Below are 16,603 nucleotides of genomic sequence, written 5' to 3'. Positions count from 1 at the left end.
TTTTATACTATATGGATATTTAGGTCCCAAGCCTAAATTTAGGTATTTTAAGATGATGTCTTCTAAGTTGCATTTTTGCCTTTTCAGTGAGTCTTCATTACTTTTAAAGGGAGAAAACGTGAAAATGTCAAGCCTGAAAATCACATCTAAGTTCTGTTTAAAATTACAATTACATTTACAACCCCTATTCCACAAATCTCAAATTTTAAAGGCAAGTGAAAAAGGGCTAGAATTTTATTTTGACCCAGAAGAAGTCACAGCTACAGCTGTGGCGTTGTGTCAGAGCAAGCAAAGCAAAGCAAAGTAAGCAGTGCTTTGTTCAGTTAGTTCAGTTCAGTTAAATAAAATAAAAAAAATAGGCAGGCAGAAATTAAAATGTCCCAAAGTGAAAGCAAAGTCTCTGCGTCTACCCTGTATTATACTGCCATCTTGTGGCACAGTCGCTTCTTGCTGTTTAATAAACTGAGCAGACAAAGGCTCCACAAACTCTTTCAGATTAGTATTAGTATCTCAAACTTACTTTTTCATTAATATTTGTAATCCTCCTGTGAATACTGGCAGTTAACCATGTCACACAGTGCTCAAGCCTTTTAATTCAGCTGTAATTTTTATGTATCGATATATTTTATTATGCTTTTTAATCCTTTAATCAAGTAGTTGAGCTGCTTTTCTGAGCTCAATAAAAGCTGTTTTGGAGGTATGTATTCCTCACAGGACAGCCACTACAAACATGTTATTTTATAGAATATGATAAATCACTGTAGATAAAACAGAATGCAAACGGTTTAAAATGAGCTCGACATCTTAACATCAGTATTAATCCCTATAACACTAACAGGCATCCTTTTTCATCAGAATAATTACTTTATGTACAATTTGTCTGTAATGCAATCATGCCAAAAAAGAAAATAGACTCTTGAAAGTTCTAATGCTTGTTTTATGCTTGAGCTGTGATAGTGGGAAGGCAGGTAGGCAGGTAGTTATGGAATGCTGAGAGTGTTTGCTGTTGATGGAGGCAGTGTGAAAAATATGTGTTACAGCCGGTCTGTGGGCTACTCTTGTTTGTTGGTCCATCAGCCATCTGCTGAGAACAACAAAGTGATAACGTGCAAGGATCTGAAGAGGAAATAAGTATTGAAAACTGTCCACCGCAGCCACTGTTTGTACTTTTCATGCTTTAATTTTTTATCTTTAACATTCGTTTTATGCTTCATCCTTTCCCAGTCCGCTGTTGCTCCCTCCTCCATTCCGGCCCATTTGTAAGTCATTCAGCACTCAATTCAGTGATGTGCAGTTGGAAACACATTAGTGGTGTGTAAAAACCCCTTTTCATCCACTGTACACAGACAGACACATTACTGGGACCATAAATCACGCTTGAGGCTTTACATATCGGGTGATAAGACGAGGTCTTAAAAGCAGGTAAATGCAACCTCAGATGAACGACACATCATTCATTTAACAAAAAATGGAAAAACTACAGATTGTTTGGAAGGGGCTGCCATGATCTCTAAAAAAGAACACGACATCACAATTTATGTTAGTATCTGAACTGTAACAGCCCTTTGGACAAACAAGACCAAAGTGGAGATGTTTGGCTACGATGCACACAATCGTATTTGGTAAAAAGAGTAAATCAGCACAAACATTAACTGTCAGCATGGCGGTGGAGGAGTGATGATTTTGGGCTTTTTTTGCAGCCACAGGACCTGGGTGCCTTGCAGTCATTGAGTCGCCCATGAGCTCCTCAGTATATCAAAGTATTCTCGAGTCAGATGTAAGGCCGTCTGTCTGACAGCTTGGCTAAGTTCCCAAACACAGCAGCAAATCTACAGTAAATGTGCTTTTCAGCCCTGAACATTTCATGTGGATATCTCCTGTACTTCAGAGGTTGTGGGGCTAAAAATCCTGGAAAAAAAATGTTCACCTAACCTTATTTATGTACTTTGTACCTTTTGTAACTCCAGATGTTTTTATAAGGTCAGGATAAGCTGTTGCTTGGCTTCATTAGATACAATAGTAAAGTAGGAGGTCAGGTGAGAATGCTGCCCATCTGAGGTTCCTCTTATAGTTTAATCTTATAGTTCCTGCGTGGACTTACCAGACCTGAAGAGTAATTCACTACAGCTGTCAATTCAGTATTTTTATTTTAGTTGTAGTGGAATACTTTTGGCTGCAGCCTTATTTTCCATGAGGTTGTCACAGCAGATGGATCCACATATTTGCTTTAGCCCAAACTTTACACCGGTGGCTGGGTTTGTGTGTCCTTCCAGTCTCACACCATGGATCTATTGTGAGTTGAAGGTTTCAGTTTAACAGTTCATACTATTTAATTATTAAATTTTGAAGACCGCATTGTAAACCTCGGGATCCTCATTACGGTCTAAAGATTTGTCACAGTGCAAGGATTCCTAAACTGTGGGCTGGGGCCCCCTGGTGGACCATAAAGGTACTGCAAGCAGGCAACAGCCAAGTTATATATTTACATAAACATATTTATTTATATAAAAACTTAATCAAAGGTGGTTAGTTTATGATATTATTCATTACTTGACCTAAATTTACTGCTTTTGTATTAAAGTTTGTGGCAGGTGGGTCACACGGGCTGGTGCTATTACAGTTGTCGTACCTAAGCTTTGAAAGAGTCTTCCTTTGTCATTCAGGTCGGCTGAATCACTCAGATATTCAGCAGGTGAATTTTAAACACCTGCTGAAAACTGATTTTCTTAGCTTGACTTTAACTATTGAAACTTCAAGCAATGGTTCACACTAATATTTAAAATCTGTATTTATGAACAGTAGTTATAAACACGGCTGTAGGATTTATGTATCGATTACAAGAAAAAAGATTGGAACGCTATTGAGAAAACTAATCAGCTTTTTACATGCATGTTTAAAAACATATGAATTTGAAACATCTTAAATTACATGATTCAAACCTTTTTGTGCTACTTACTCATGACTAATATGTCGTAAAGTTTCTGAATATTTAAAAATCATTCTGAAAATATCATTTTGAATATCACTGAATATTTAAAAGACAAACAGTTAAACAGTTTTTCATCACAGAGGTTTTATTTAGAGCATAGCCAAACTTGACATTTCCAAGGGTTTAGAACTGAACAGCCAAAATGACAAAACATTTGTATTTGGAATGCTTTAAAGGAAACATTTTAGTCAAATATTTCCTTTTTAACTAATGCCTTCAGGTCCCTTTCAGTACTCCTCTCCTTCCTCCTCTCCCTCACCCTCAATGGAGTCAACTCCCACCTCCTCATAATCCTTCTCCAGAGCTGCCATGTCCTCTCTGGCCTCGGAGAACTCTCCCTCCTCCATACCCTCACCCACGTACCAGTGAACAAAGGCACGCTTAGCGTACATCAGATCGAACTTGTGGTCGAGCCGAGCCCAGGCCTCTGCAATAGCAGTGGTGTTGCTCAGCATGCACACAGCCCTCTGGACCTTGGCCAGATCTCCACCAGGAACCACAGTGGGGGGCTGGTAGTTGATGCCAACCTTGAAACCAGTGGGGCACCAGTCCACAAACTGGATGGTGCGCTTGGTTTTGATGGTGGCAATGGCAGCGTTGACATCTTTGGGCACCACATCACCACGGTACAAAAGGCAGCAGGCCATGTACTTGCCGTGACGAGGGTCACATTTCACCATCTGATTGGCTGGCTCAAAGCAGGCGTTTGTGATCTCAGCCACTGAGAGCTGCTCGTGGTAAGCCTTCTCGGCAGAGATGACTGGAGCATAGGTGGCCAGGGGGAAGTGGATACGGGGGTATGGCACCAAGTTGGTCTGGAACTCTGTCAGATCAACATTGAGGGCACCATCAAAGCGGAGGGAAGCAGTGATGGAGGACACAATCTGACCAATCAGCCTGTTCAGGTTGGTGTAAGTAGGACGCTCGATATCAAGGTTCCTACGGCAGATATCGTAGATGGCCTCGTTATCTACCATGAAGGCACAGTCAGAGTGCTCTAGGGTGGTGTGGGTGGTCAGGATGGAGTTGTAGGGCTCCACCACAGCGGTGGACACCTGGGGAGCTGGGTAGATGGAGAACTCCAGCTTGGACTTCTTGCCGTAGTCGACAGACAGACGCTCCATCAGCAGGGAGGTGAAACCAGAGCCGGTGCCACCGCCAAAGCTGTGGAACACCAAAAAGCCCTGAAGACCAGTGCACTGATCAGCCTGAGGAGAGAGAGGAGATGACAACCAGTGATTATTTTATTTAATTTGTCTTTCTGAAGATAAAGTTGAAACAAGCTGCTGTAAATTTAGCCCACCAGTTTGCGGATCCTGTCCAGAACCAGGTCAATGATCTCTTTGCCGATGGTGTAATGTCCACGGGCGTAGTTATTGGCAGCATCCTCCTTGCCTGTGATCAGCTGCTCAGGGTGGAACAGCTGGCGGTAGGTACCACTGCGCACCTCATCTATGAAAACAACATTACGTTAGTTTTGCTTTAAAGATGTTTTAATTTTCCTACATTAGTGTTCAGCGAGCGGTGATGACACTTACCGATGACAGTGGGCTCCAGGTCCACAAAAACAGCTCTGGGGACGTGCTTTCCAGCTCCAGTCTCGCTGAAGAAGGTGTTGAAGGAATCATCTCCTCCTCCAATGGTCTTGTCACTGGGCATCTGTCCGTCCGGCTGGATCCCATGTTCCAGGCAGTAAAGCTCCCAGCAGGCATTGCCGATCTGGACACCAGCCTGACCAACGTGGATGGAGATACACTCACGCTGTGGAGAGAAGAAAACAAAGCGATAAGGGGGGGGGGGGTTAATTTAGCTGTAAATGTATTCATTTATTTATTTATTTATTTATGCAAAAATAAAATAATTTATTTATGCAAACAAAACAAAGGACAAAACTGTTCAAAGTGTTTTTCTTCATTCAGTTGTTTTGGGTGAGAGTCACTTTTACTGATCCAAACATGTTCTTTTATTAGCAACAACTAGTCTTATTTTTTTCCCGCCCAACAGGTGCACTGGATTGTGTCTGGAACCTCGTTGCTATGCGACAAACCCTTCACTCTGGCAACCGATGACGTCGGGGCTGTTGAAATTCGTTGGGAAGCGTGAATATTAGAAAAGGTTGAGCCGTTAAAGGAGAAAAGTTTAGTCAAGGAAGCAAGGCAGCCATAGTGGTAGGCCGTATAGGCAAATGCTAAAGGCGCGGTCCATCAGGGGGCGCCACGCCAGTGCCACAAATGTTGGAAAAAAAAAAAAAAGTTGGTACTATTATTTCTACATACAAAAAATAATCCCACGTTAATTAAAATGCAAAGTAAAGCTTATTTAATAGAAATATTATTTGTTACAACAAATAATCCCCAAACGGTGCGCCCCCTCCCTTCCCGTATCATGGTTCCTTTTGGACGTCACCACATCAAAAAATCAACACAAGATGTCAAAACGACCAAAGCTGTCAGGTGCCCAGGGAAGAAAAAAGAGAAAAGAAGAGGAGGAGAAACGAGAAAAAGACAGAGGTAGGTAACGTTAGCCTACATGAAATTATTTGTCTGAATGTGATAGTAACCTAAATTTTTAGCATTAAGCTAATGTTACATGATTCGCTAATTGCTAATCAATAAATAGCTAGTTAACTGTTTTAACGTCAGTTAATATTGTGGAGGGGGCTAAATTGTTATGGAAAATAATAATGTAACGTTAGGTAATTACAGTACTCCCACCTTTCCCACCATTCCTCATTTGTATTCATCTTTTAAGCAGGTGTTTTTTGTTTACATTGTTATTGCCTTCTGGTTAGCTAACGTTTACCCTGCAGGTCACTTTTCCACCCCTGTATATATTATAGTTGAAAGCCTAGTTGTTAAAGTGCACATCATTAGTGTTAATTAAGCAATATCACATGAGAGGGAATGCTGTTTTTTAATATGAGCACTGCTGTGATTCGGTCAAAGATAATCATAACATAACATTCTCATATGATATTATACTGTTACTTTGCATTCTGCTATTCAGCATTTCACTGTAATGATGACAATAAATTGAATCTAATCTAATCTGCATATCAGTTAACATCATATATATATCTCTTTGGTTTTTCATTTATATTATATCATTTCATTTTATTCCTGGAATCATATGTTTTTATTATTAGACTTTAATACTCAGTGGTGTCACATACTCCTCTCTTCAGATGCACTGTTGAAGTTTCTAAATCCCACCCCTGGGCCATCTACCACATCTACCGCTGCTGCCTCCACTTCAGCAGCACAACCCACCAGTGATGCAGCATCAGCAGCACAACCCAGCCATGATGCAGCAGCATCAAGCGGTCTTCCTGTTGCCTTATTTATATTGTATTTTTAATTTATTTTATCCAACTTGTTGACACGTTTTATTGTGTTTATGTATGTAAAATTTATTGTATTTCATATATTCATTTTTTACTTTTTGTATTCATTTATTTATTCATATATTTTTTTATCTTGTTAATTATTCTGATTGTGAATTTGCTTTCTTTAAGTAAAAAAAAAGGTCAAAGACAAAGCTATTCAGTTTCTTGTGAGTACATACACTACACTGCCGATGTAGGGGGGCGCCACCTAAAATCTTGCCTAGGGCGCCAGATTGGTTAGGGCCGGGCCTGCCCACGGGTATTGATTTCACAGCATAATAACTGCATGCGTTGAACCACCATTCAAATGTGGAAAAATGGCTCAAAAGTTTGCCAGTTTAGCCCCAAAATGCGGTTTTGCGCCCCCCCAAGTTACGCCATCTTTGCCATCAGAGAATTGATCATTTTAATTCAGTGTTAGGTCTGTCTATATGTTAATGCCACTGATTTCGACTCATCACTGAAACTAAACCGTTATAACAGAAAATACTACTAGGTTGCCGGCTGTACATCTGCTAGGTGGCTGGCTGTGCATCAGTGCGGTAACTACTCGCATGCATTTTTAATGGCTTGCCGCGCTGACAGGGGCATTTTCATCCAGTTTTCCCTAAGGATTGGGTTACTGTGGGTGTGGGGCATTCTTTTTAAGCTGATACAGCTTAATGCCATTCTCCCTGCCAGTGCCGTGCCCTTACAGCCCGTCGTGGTCACGACTAGTGATGACCGGGGCTTTTGTCATGCCAGTGAGAGAATAAAATACCGCAGAGTCACCGGCTGGACTGAAGCCTCCATTATTCCCTCTGTCCACCCCTGAAAACCTCTTTTGTTCGGTCTGCCCGCCACGTCCCCCAATTGAAAGGCGTCAGAGCATCTCCCCATCTCAAGCTGGGACTAAAACCCCCCACACTACACTGCAAGAAATTGAATATCTATATAGCAAAATCAGCCACACAGTTTTAAATCCCACTTTTCATTTAAAGGTAAAGCAACCCTCCGTTATAAGAGCTCAACTTACAAATCACACCCACCTTCTTCTTTTTTTTTAAGTGTGCCTCAAGTATGGCCTGTTAACAAAGCTTTTTTAAAAGTTCTTACCATTTTGTTATGTTATAGTCGCGGTGGAGGTTGGCAGAAGCTCCTCGATAAGCAGTCTTACAATTCGACTGTTATGGGGTCGATGTAAGAGATAATGGCGCACATGAGGATGGACAGAGGTATATATGCAAGGGAAGACCCGGCGCCGGTGGCTGCTGCGCCCTATTGGCCAATCTCCCGTCAGTCTGACGTTTCGAATCATTCCGCGGCTTTCGATTGGATAAGCGGTTCTCCTCACTGCAAGGACCGCCCAGCAGACCCCACCCTACTATCCTGCCGTATTGTGCTGCAAGCATGGCGCCTCTGATTATGGGAAAAATGCTGCGTAATTTTCAGCATGTTTGTGCCAGACAGACCCGGCTGCTCTACACAAACTCTCCATATGTCGCTCCTCATGCTAAAACTAATAAACAAAAACAGAATAACTAATAGGAAGGCTTATAATAAAATTCAAGAAACACTTAAAAAGTGAAAACTGTATTCACTTTTATTTATAATTGATTTTATCAGGTTTTATCCATAATACATCTTATTTTATTTCACATTTTCCAATACAAAATCAATCAGCTAATCTTTCTTCAAATCGCCCCTCCAATTTGTTACCATCAGACTGAATTTCAAGCCTTTCACCGGATATATATGGATCTTCCAGTGTCTTACTTTTCCTTAAGGCTATATTATAAAATGTGCATTTGCAGTTAACCTAAAGAGGAGTTTAAACACCCATCCACGTTGGCTGGCAACAACAAAACTTTAGTTATTATCAAACCATCACTGTTAAATGTATTTTTGATATGACCTTTGTATGTTTTCATGCATACAGATTTTTACATACTGTTCAAAATTTACTGCCTTCTACATGATACGGTAGATGTGGTGTTTTATTGAGCAGATTAACAGCCATTTGGCTTTGTTTTCCTGTCTTCTTCAGATAAAAGAGGTCAAACTGCCCAGTCATATATGAGGGACATGTAGGCCAACGACGCCCAACCCCCAGCCCCCCTCCCAAGATTTAACGGTTGCTAGGAAATGAATAAAGGAGTTGCCTGGATACACACCAGTATCCACATAGACCGCCTTTATCTGGTGGTCACGTGGTCCAGCTTAAATAGTAGCATTAAGGGCCTGCACTGCAGCTGCCTCTGTGGTGGGATATAAGCCACGTTTTTCCTAAAATCTATCATCACTCCTCGGTCTGTAAAGAAACAGGCTTTTTCTTCCCTACATGTGCATGCATCCTTGTCTTATCGAGCCAGTGAAAATTTAAAAATGTCGTGAGGATGTCAGGGTGGGGCTGACTGATTCCATGCATGGTGCACTTCATCCAAAGCATCACTCTTTCTTAAGACTGTGAATGCGGCTCTTCTGGTTTCTTAAACCTTCAGATTTCAGTGAAACGGACCATAAATTGGTTTTCATGGGCCAACTGGCAGGGAGTTAAGCACTTTGGTTTCTAACAACAAATGAAACTCTATGACAACAGTTGTCCCAGAGTCCCAAGTGGTATCCCATTGAACGAGGGGCTGCTTTATGTTGAGACTCAGACCCGAGAGATGTGTGTTTACAGTAACAGCAGATGGAAAACGAGACTAGATTTTATTGTCTTTTCTCATCATCTAAAAAAGGATCCCAAGAAACAGTTGTGTCAGCATTAAAAAATCCACGTTTTTGTTTGTTTTTTTACCTCTTATCATCCTGATTTATCCTCTGCTTACATGGCACAGGTTATTGAATTGAAGGTTGTTTAAACACTTTTGAGTATATATGATTATGATTATATTACCCGTTACTTAGATTTTGTATATTATATTTTATAGCTTAGTTAATATTGTTTATAGCTCCATATAAACTGCATGTGCAAACACCCTATCCCCTTGCATCCTCTCCTCTCACACTGACCCCTCTACATTCCTGAATCTTCTCTTTGGTCTTCCCCATTTCCTCTTGCCAGACAGCTCTCTTCAACATAACTTTTCCCATTATATTTACTACTGCTCCTCTGCACATGTCCAAACCATCTCAACCTTGCCTCTCATAGCTCTGCTACCATCAGCTGTGCCTCGTGTCCTTCCATCAGTGCCATCATCTCCAACAACAACATAGCTGATCATATAGCAATATTATATGTCATCCACCCTTTTGATGCCAGAGACCCTTCGTGACGCAACCCTCACGGTTTGTCCGAGCTGGAGATGGGCACCAGCGATTCTTGTGGGTTAACATCTGGACCAAGCATGCCACCTGGAATTTTTGAGCAAGCGTATTGCCACACAGTGTATGTAAAACACAGATTGTATAAAAGACGGACATAGCTTCCAAGTCTGAAAAGTGAATCATGCGTTCTTTTTAATGGTTACATCGGGGGACTCCGCATAGACGCCGATGGGGAAAACCCTCAGACTTAACATCTGTAAAAACTTTACACACCTTTACCATTTTTATAATACTGATGTCCATACATTTTGCCCAGATACACAGGAGCATAATAGTAGGGGAGACCGGGGATAGCTGTAACGTGGGTCAGTTGTAACACTTCCAATTTCTCCAATCAGGGCTAAGTTTCAAATGATGTGACTCATCCTGTGCATGCCCAACTCAGTTCTGCTATCACATGTGAAAAATCAGCACATTTCGTCAAACACAGACAATTTAACATGAAAAAAAGTAATTTGTATGCCAAAAAGTAAGTTTTTCTACTTTATTTCACTGAGCCAATGAGGCCAAACTCAAGGAAGACCAACCAAAATTAATGAAATATTCAGTTGCAGAAAATTCCATAATTTGTCTTTTTTGGGGGGTTGGAATATGTTCAAAAGCTAGATTTCTGCATTCTGTCACACACACACATAGCTACATAAATGGCTCTAAGTGCATTCATGTGTTGAATAAACAAAGATTACATGTTAATGTTTTGTCAGTACCCTTATTTCATTGTGTTACATTTTACCCCAGGATATGTTACAACTAACCCAGACTATGGGGTTAATTGTAACATTTCACTCTTCGTGTTTGAGGCCATACCATGCAATGGGTAATTGTGCTGCAGAGAAAATAGCTGCACTATTTAATAGCAGAGACATGTAAATACTTTGCATTACATTTTGAATCCACTACCTTAAAAGAGCTTCAATTTACAGACAGAAATGTCAAAAATGTTACAACTATCCCCGGTCTCCCCTACTCAGTTTTTCTATTTCGTTTTTCTAAGTAAAGAACATTCCTGTACAGGGAAGTACAAACCCTCATGGGACTGTTAAGGTTTACCTTCAAATACTTAATGTAGTCGTTCCGTGATCAGTATTTCCGTTATGCTGTGATGTTGTGCTTAGACTTTGGTACTTGTGGATTTGTGGTTTCCAGGATTTATATGACCAAGAATGGTGTAAAGGGTTAGCTATTAACAATCCACCGTGACTGAAGCTCAAGCAGTGTTTGATTCAAGGTTGTTGTTTAAATGGTAATAAAATCATTCTTCCTGTAACTGTGCAGAGACCTCAATGCTTATCAAACACTTTATTACAGTTTAGCAATCTGTGGTGTTGTTCTCTGATTAAATTCTTTGACTTCAAGTGTGTCATCCATGTATTTATCACCGACTTTTCTTGATTGATGATCTGCTCCAGCTGAGCGCCATTGACATCCCCGGGCCAGCTGAAGCTGTTGGTGAAATGCTTGAACTGGTGAGCAGCGTGAGAAAAAGAATGCATGCAGAGTGCTCCTGCACTAAATTAATAATTAATTAATCAAATATAGTTGTCTCACAATGTAACATTTGGAAACCAGTGCATTATATTATTTATTTTTGCAATATACGATGCCACAGATCTGAGGTTGAGCAAACTATTGTTGCCTTCATTCTTTTCCATCCCTAATGTACCCACACAAACTTGCTATTTCCATTTACGTACACATTATTTATATTTTATATTTTGTGCATATTTTATAATGCAGATTTCAATGATGCAATCTAGATCTAAAAACTAAATGACAGCAGTTACGCAGTGATTTTGGATTGTGTGTTAGCTGTGTTTCTTTATGTGAGATGCTGTGATTTATGTGCACTCAATATACTGACCTACATCAGAAATCTGGCCTACATTCTCAGCTAAATTATCATCGCTTTTATTTTTCTGATTTTCTTATTTTATATTTATTTATTAATTTTCTTCCAGTCCAGTTTTCCTGTGAGGCGATGCCCCGCCCTAACAGCCTCACACAGACAAAAGCTCGAAATGCTTCTCTGTTTCTGTCCTAGAGGATGAATACACATCCATGTCGTCGATCTGCCTGCACCTGCGTTAAAGCCATCAGCATGCGAGCTCTGCTGTGACAGGTGGAAAACATGCTCGGTCACTTTGTCGGGTATCAGATTCCCAGTTTGCAGGATGCATTGCGGTAAGTTTCAACGCCATGAAGGACCACTCCCATCTCTACAGCATTCCCATCCTCCCTCTCTCCTCTTGGTGAGCAGCTGCTTAGACCCTCCCTGTTTCACAGCTGCTGAGGAGGAGGAGGAGGAAGGGGAGTGGAGAATGTTCTCTCAAGAAGTCCTGGCTGTCAGCCATTGCTGCTTCCTGTCCTTCTCTTTCATCTCCTGCAGTTCATTTTGAGTGTAGCAACCACTAAAGGCTGGCTGTAAATCATACATCCTCACTGCCTTGCTGAATAATTAATGAGAGAACCCACATTTAGGTGGCTACTAGTTTATACTGCATCAAGGATTTCCCCCTTTTCTTTCAGCCTTACTTAAAAGCATTAAGCTACATGCCTTTTCAGGTGACTCCCATTCTTAACTGGATTTTCAGATAGCTTAAAGGGACGGGTTTTAATGTTGTAACTGCAGACTGTTAAGTCTTAGTGGCGTTTAGGTTCTCTAACACAGCCATTATGTCACATAAACTGCAGTTCAGCCAATTTCAGTTCCTCAAACTGGACAGAACCAGAAGAAGCTCAACCCACACTGGGTGCTGCCGAACAACAGACACACAGGCGGACATGCAGCCACGTGATCGGCCCACTGAATGACATCATTGCAGAGAAACTAGGACAAAGAGGGAGGAGAGCCGAGGAGCTGGCATGGCAGGCAGATACCATGGCAGACTCCTGCAACATTGGGTGCCCGGATGATACCAGCACCTGTGGGGTGGATGCAGCAAAAGCATCAATATTAATGCACTACATTTCTGGAAAAATAAACAATAAAATCCACAAATATTTACAGTCGAAATCTCACCAAAGAGGACAGCTTTGTATTGGTTTGCAGCTTGCCACACCTAAATAATAGATGCTCAAGCCTCTATGCATAATAAATGAGCTTTGTTTGAATTAGCCCTTTATTCAGTGAAAATGAAATGAAATTCAGACTTCTTCTTCTGCCGCTGCTATTAAAATTTACATTGCAAGGAGCTCGTGGACAGTCTTTCTTGTCATGTAATGTATGAGAATATTTTTCACAAAACAAAAAAACGTAACATACCCACATATCCACTAGTAAGAATCACGATATTTATATTTTTCTTATTTCATTGCTGGCTTCTAAAATATTAATATATTGTACTTCTCTTATTTAATTGCAAAAACATTTAGGAGCTATGTCAGAACTGCATCAGCCACCAAATGGTGGTAGTAAACGCGTTTTTTTCCTCCGTGCACAGGAGCAAATCCCCTGCCCTGCCTGTATAAATCTGGTAGCGCCGCCCTCCCATTCAGCAGTTGTTGCATCGACCCCGTTGGGTACAACACGCAACCCAAACAGACCCTTTTTTAAAAAAAAATTTAAAAAAAAAAGCCTCTTTCTTCACATTTTCTCCTTCTCCTCTTCCTCTTTGAGCCTCAGACGGAATCATGGTAAGATATTTCCCTTCGTTCGTCTCTGAAACCGTTTTTGTAAGGTGGAATTTCAGGTTAGTCAGGCGCCGGTGTCTCGGTTGTTGAACGGGTTTCCCATCGCTAGAAAACCATTTTTAAAACTCAGTAGACACATAAACGCATAGAATAGCAAGTGTTACCGAAACACTCGATATAGATATATTTTAGCGTGAAAACAAATCGTATTACACAGATGATGCACAGATTTGGTCTGCGGCAGTGGCACGATGTGATTGGCATTGTGTAGAGATGAGAACAATGCACAGAGTGGCGTTGTTTAGACTGACAATAAAGACAGTAGAGCTGCTTTTCATATAAATGAATAGCATTATTTATGTCAATAATCACATTTTTTTTGTCATTTTAACACGTAAAAATCATAAATCTGGCACCTTACAAACGCACGACCCTGTTTAAAGGCAGGGAGGGGCAGATTGGGTGGGGATGGATGGAGAAACTAAATTGCAGCTATCATTTTTAATTCATAGGATGCAGCAGCAAATGTGTTTTTAATTTAATTTAATTTAAAGGTTAAAGAAAATAAATTGACACAACAAAATGCCTCTATTTTTATATTTGTCCTGAAATATTAAATAAACCTACACTCTCGAAGACGATTTGTGTTCTGTATGATGATTTATTAGGACCAAATTAAGGTTTTGTGCATTACAAAAAGACATAGATCTAATTAGCTAGATTGATGTTATGTTTTCTTCACTGTGATTTTGCATCCTCAAGACATGGAAGCAAGTGGAATATTCCAGGCTGTGTGCATTTGAACAGGGAAATCAATTTGCATGTGTGCTTTTGCTTGCAAAAGAGGGGGAGAGGTAAGAGGGATAAAAGGACAAGAGGACAAAAAACACTGGAGGGAAGAGGAGAGCGTCCTGCCTCTGGGGGGCTGCTGCTGTCAGGCATTTCTTTTCCCTGCTGTTTGTGGTGCAGGGAGGTACCTCCTGCTGCACTGCTCATCTCAGATAGAGGGAGCAACAAAATGTGTCCAATTTTAAGATGCATGTCTTGAGAGAGGTTACATGTAAAAGCAGTGACAAAATGTGGAATAAAATCCAAATTAAATATAGATAGATGACCTTCTTCTTTTTCTTTTCTCTCCACAGCGTGAGTGTATCTCCATCCACGTTGGTCAGGCTGGTGTCCAGATCGGCAATGCCTGCTGGGAGCTTTACTGCCTGGAACATGGGATCCAGCCGGATGGACAGATGCCCAGTGACAAGACTCTCGGAGGAGGAGACGATTCCTTCAACACCTTCTTCAGTGAGACTGGAGCTGGAAAGCACGTCCCCAGAGCTGTTTTTGTGGACCTGGAGCCCACTGTCATCGGTAAGTGTCATCACCGCTCGCTGAACAATAATGTAGGAAAATTAAAAAATCTTTAAAGAAAAACTAATGTAATGCTGTTTGCATAGATGAGGTACGCACTGGTACCTACCGCCAGCTGTTCCACCCTGAGCAGCTGATCACAGGCAAGGAGGATGCTGCCAATAACTACGCCCGTGGACATTATACCATCGGCAAAGAGATCATTGACCTGGTTCTGGACAGGATCCGCAAACTGGTGGGTGAATTCAAAGCAGCTAGTATAAAATGTATATAAGAATTAAATTATTGAATGAAGTAACTCATGCCTGGTTGTCATGTCTTCCTCTCTGTCCTCAGGCTGATCAGTGCACTGGTCTTCAGGGCTTCCTGGTGTTCCACAGCTTCGGCGGTGGCACCGGCTCTGGTTTCACCTCCCTGCTGATGGAGCGTCTGTCTGTCGACTACGGCAAGAAGTCCAAGCTGGAGTTCTCCATCTACCCAGCTCCCCAGGTGTCCACCGCTGTGGTGGAGCCCTACAACTCCATCCTGACCACCCACACCACCCTAGAGCACTCTGACTGTGCCTTCATGGTAGATAACGAGGCCATCTACGATATCTGCCGTAGGAACCTCGATATCGAGCGTCCTACTTACACCAACCTGAACAGGCTGATCAGTCAGATTGTGTCCTCCATCACTGCTTCCCTCCGCTTTGATGGTGCCCTCAATGTTGATCTGACAGAGTTCCAGACCAACTTGGTGCCATACCCCCGTATCCACTTCCCCCTGGCCACCTATGCTCCAGTCATCTCTGCAGAGAAGGCTTACCACGAGCAGCTCTCAGTGGCTGAGATCACAAACGCCTGCTTTGAGCCAGCCAATCAGATGGTGAAATGTGACCCTCGTCACGGCAAGTACATGGCCTGCTGCCTCCTGTTCCGTGGTGATGTGGTGCCCAAAGATGTCAACGCTGCCATTGCCACCATCAAAACCAAACGCACCATCCAGTTTGTGGACTGGTGCCCCACTGGGTTCAAGGTTGGCATCAACTACCAGCCCCCCACTGTGGTTCCTGGTGGAGATCTGGCCAAGGTCCAGAGGGCTGTGTGCATGCTGAGCAACACCACTGCTATTGCAGAGGCCTGGGCTCGGCTCGACCACAAGTTCGATCTGATGTACGCTAAGCGTGCCTTTGTTCACTGGTACGTGGGTGAGGGTATGGAGGAGGGAGAGTTCTCCGAGGCCAGAGAGGACATGGCAGCTCTGGAGAAGGATTATGAGGAGGTGGGAGTCGACTCCATTGAGGGTGAGGGAGAGGAGGAAGGAGAGGAGTATTAAAACAAGCATTAACAGATAATAATTGATTGCAATGTGTTCTTGAATGCATTCCAAACAGAAATGTTTGTCAGTTTGGCTGTTAAGACTAAAAACTCCTGAACATGTCAAGTTTGGCTGTCTTCTAAATAAAACCTCTGTGATGTGAAGTCCTTTGCCCTGTGTTTATTCAACCCAAATACATATTTACAACAACAAAATGATGCAACTCCAAATTTTGAGCTATAATTTTGAAGATTCTGTATTTAAAGCTCAAAGCTTGTCAGAATATATACGTGGATATATTGTGTTTTCTTAAACATTAACAATGTCTATTATAATCAGAAGCTGGACAACTAATTGGTTTCAATTTCAATTACTTCAACAGAAACCCAGTACTTTTTTCTACCTGGTGTCATTAATTCATGCGTGAATAATCATCAACAATTTAGAAAGAATATATCAGTATCTCAAAGCTGTTATTTATCAGTGATGAGAAATAAAATTAATTAATTGTGCAGTCCTCTGGTTGCCACATAGTAATTCTCTTTTTTCTACTTTTTACTAATGAAGAGTTAGAATGAGAAGGAATGCAGGGTCAGATTTTACATGAATACAGAAAGGTATTGGGA

At 41.5% G+C, this 16,603-nt stretch overlaps 2 protein-coding genes across 2 annotated transcripts; one reads left to right on the top strand and one right to left on the bottom strand.

Annotated features, from left to right (window-relative positions):
• Positions 1–3,053: 3,053 nt before the first annotated feature.
• On the bottom strand, positions 3,054–7,579 carry LOC146685002 (tubulin alpha-1A chain). Its single transcript, XM_085444589.1, has 4 exons — positions 7,470–7,579; positions 4,528–4,750; positions 4,293–4,441; positions 3,054–4,197 (listed from the first exon to the last, which is right to left on the bottom strand). Exons 1-4 carry the CDS (start codon positions 7,470–7,472, stop codon positions 3,217–3,219), a joined length of 1,356 nt encoding a protein of 451 aa, XP_085300715.1. The 5' UTR covers positions 7,473–7,579; the 3' UTR covers positions 3,054–3,216.
• Positions 7,580–13,244: 5,665 nt separating this feature from the next.
• Positions 13,245–16,141, top strand: tuba1c (tubulin, alpha 1c). The gene is made up of 4 exons (XM_085444590.1): positions 13,245–13,316; positions 14,456–14,678; positions 14,765–14,913; positions 15,015–16,141. The coding sequence occupies exons 1-4, from the start codon at positions 13,314–13,316 to the stop codon at positions 15,993–15,995; spliced, it is 1,356 nt and encodes a 451-aa protein (XP_085300716.1). The 5' UTR covers positions 13,245–13,313; the 3' UTR covers positions 15,996–16,141.
• Positions 16,142–16,603: the final 462 nt, after the last annotated feature.

Source organism: Copadichromis virginalis, linkage group LG20 (assembly GCF_057382275.1).
Source record: "Copadichromis virginalis isolate Kocher_CV1m ecotype Utaka linkage group LG20, C_Virginalis_male_GT1.1, whole genome shotgun sequence".
NCBI lineage: Eukaryota > Metazoa > Chordata > Actinopteri > Cichliformes > Cichlidae > Copadichromis > Copadichromis virginalis.
Note: the sequence above shows the minus strand (reverse complement) of the source record. Positions and strands in the feature narration are given on the sequence as shown.

Bases quoted from the DNA above. Each gene is read 5' to 3' on its own strand.
- LOC146685002 (XM_085444589.1), bottom strand. The intron at 4,442-4,527 runs GTAAGTGTCATC...TTGTTTTCATAG, and splicing joins CCTGGAGCCCACTGTCATCG to ATGAGGTGCGCAGTGGTACC. The intron at 4,198-4,292 runs GTGGGCTAAATT...CTCTCTCCTCAG, and splicing joins TGGACAGGATCCGCAAACTG to GCTGATCAGTGCACTGGTCT.
- tuba1c (XM_085444590.1), top strand. The intron at 14,679-14,764 runs GTAAGTGTCATC...CTGTTTGCATAG, and splicing joins CCTGGAGCCCACTGTCATCG to ATGAGGTACGCACTGGTACC. The intron at 14,914-15,014 runs GTGGGTGAATTC...CTCTGTCCTCAG, and splicing joins TGGACAGGATCCGCAAACTG to GCTGATCAGTGCACTGGTCT.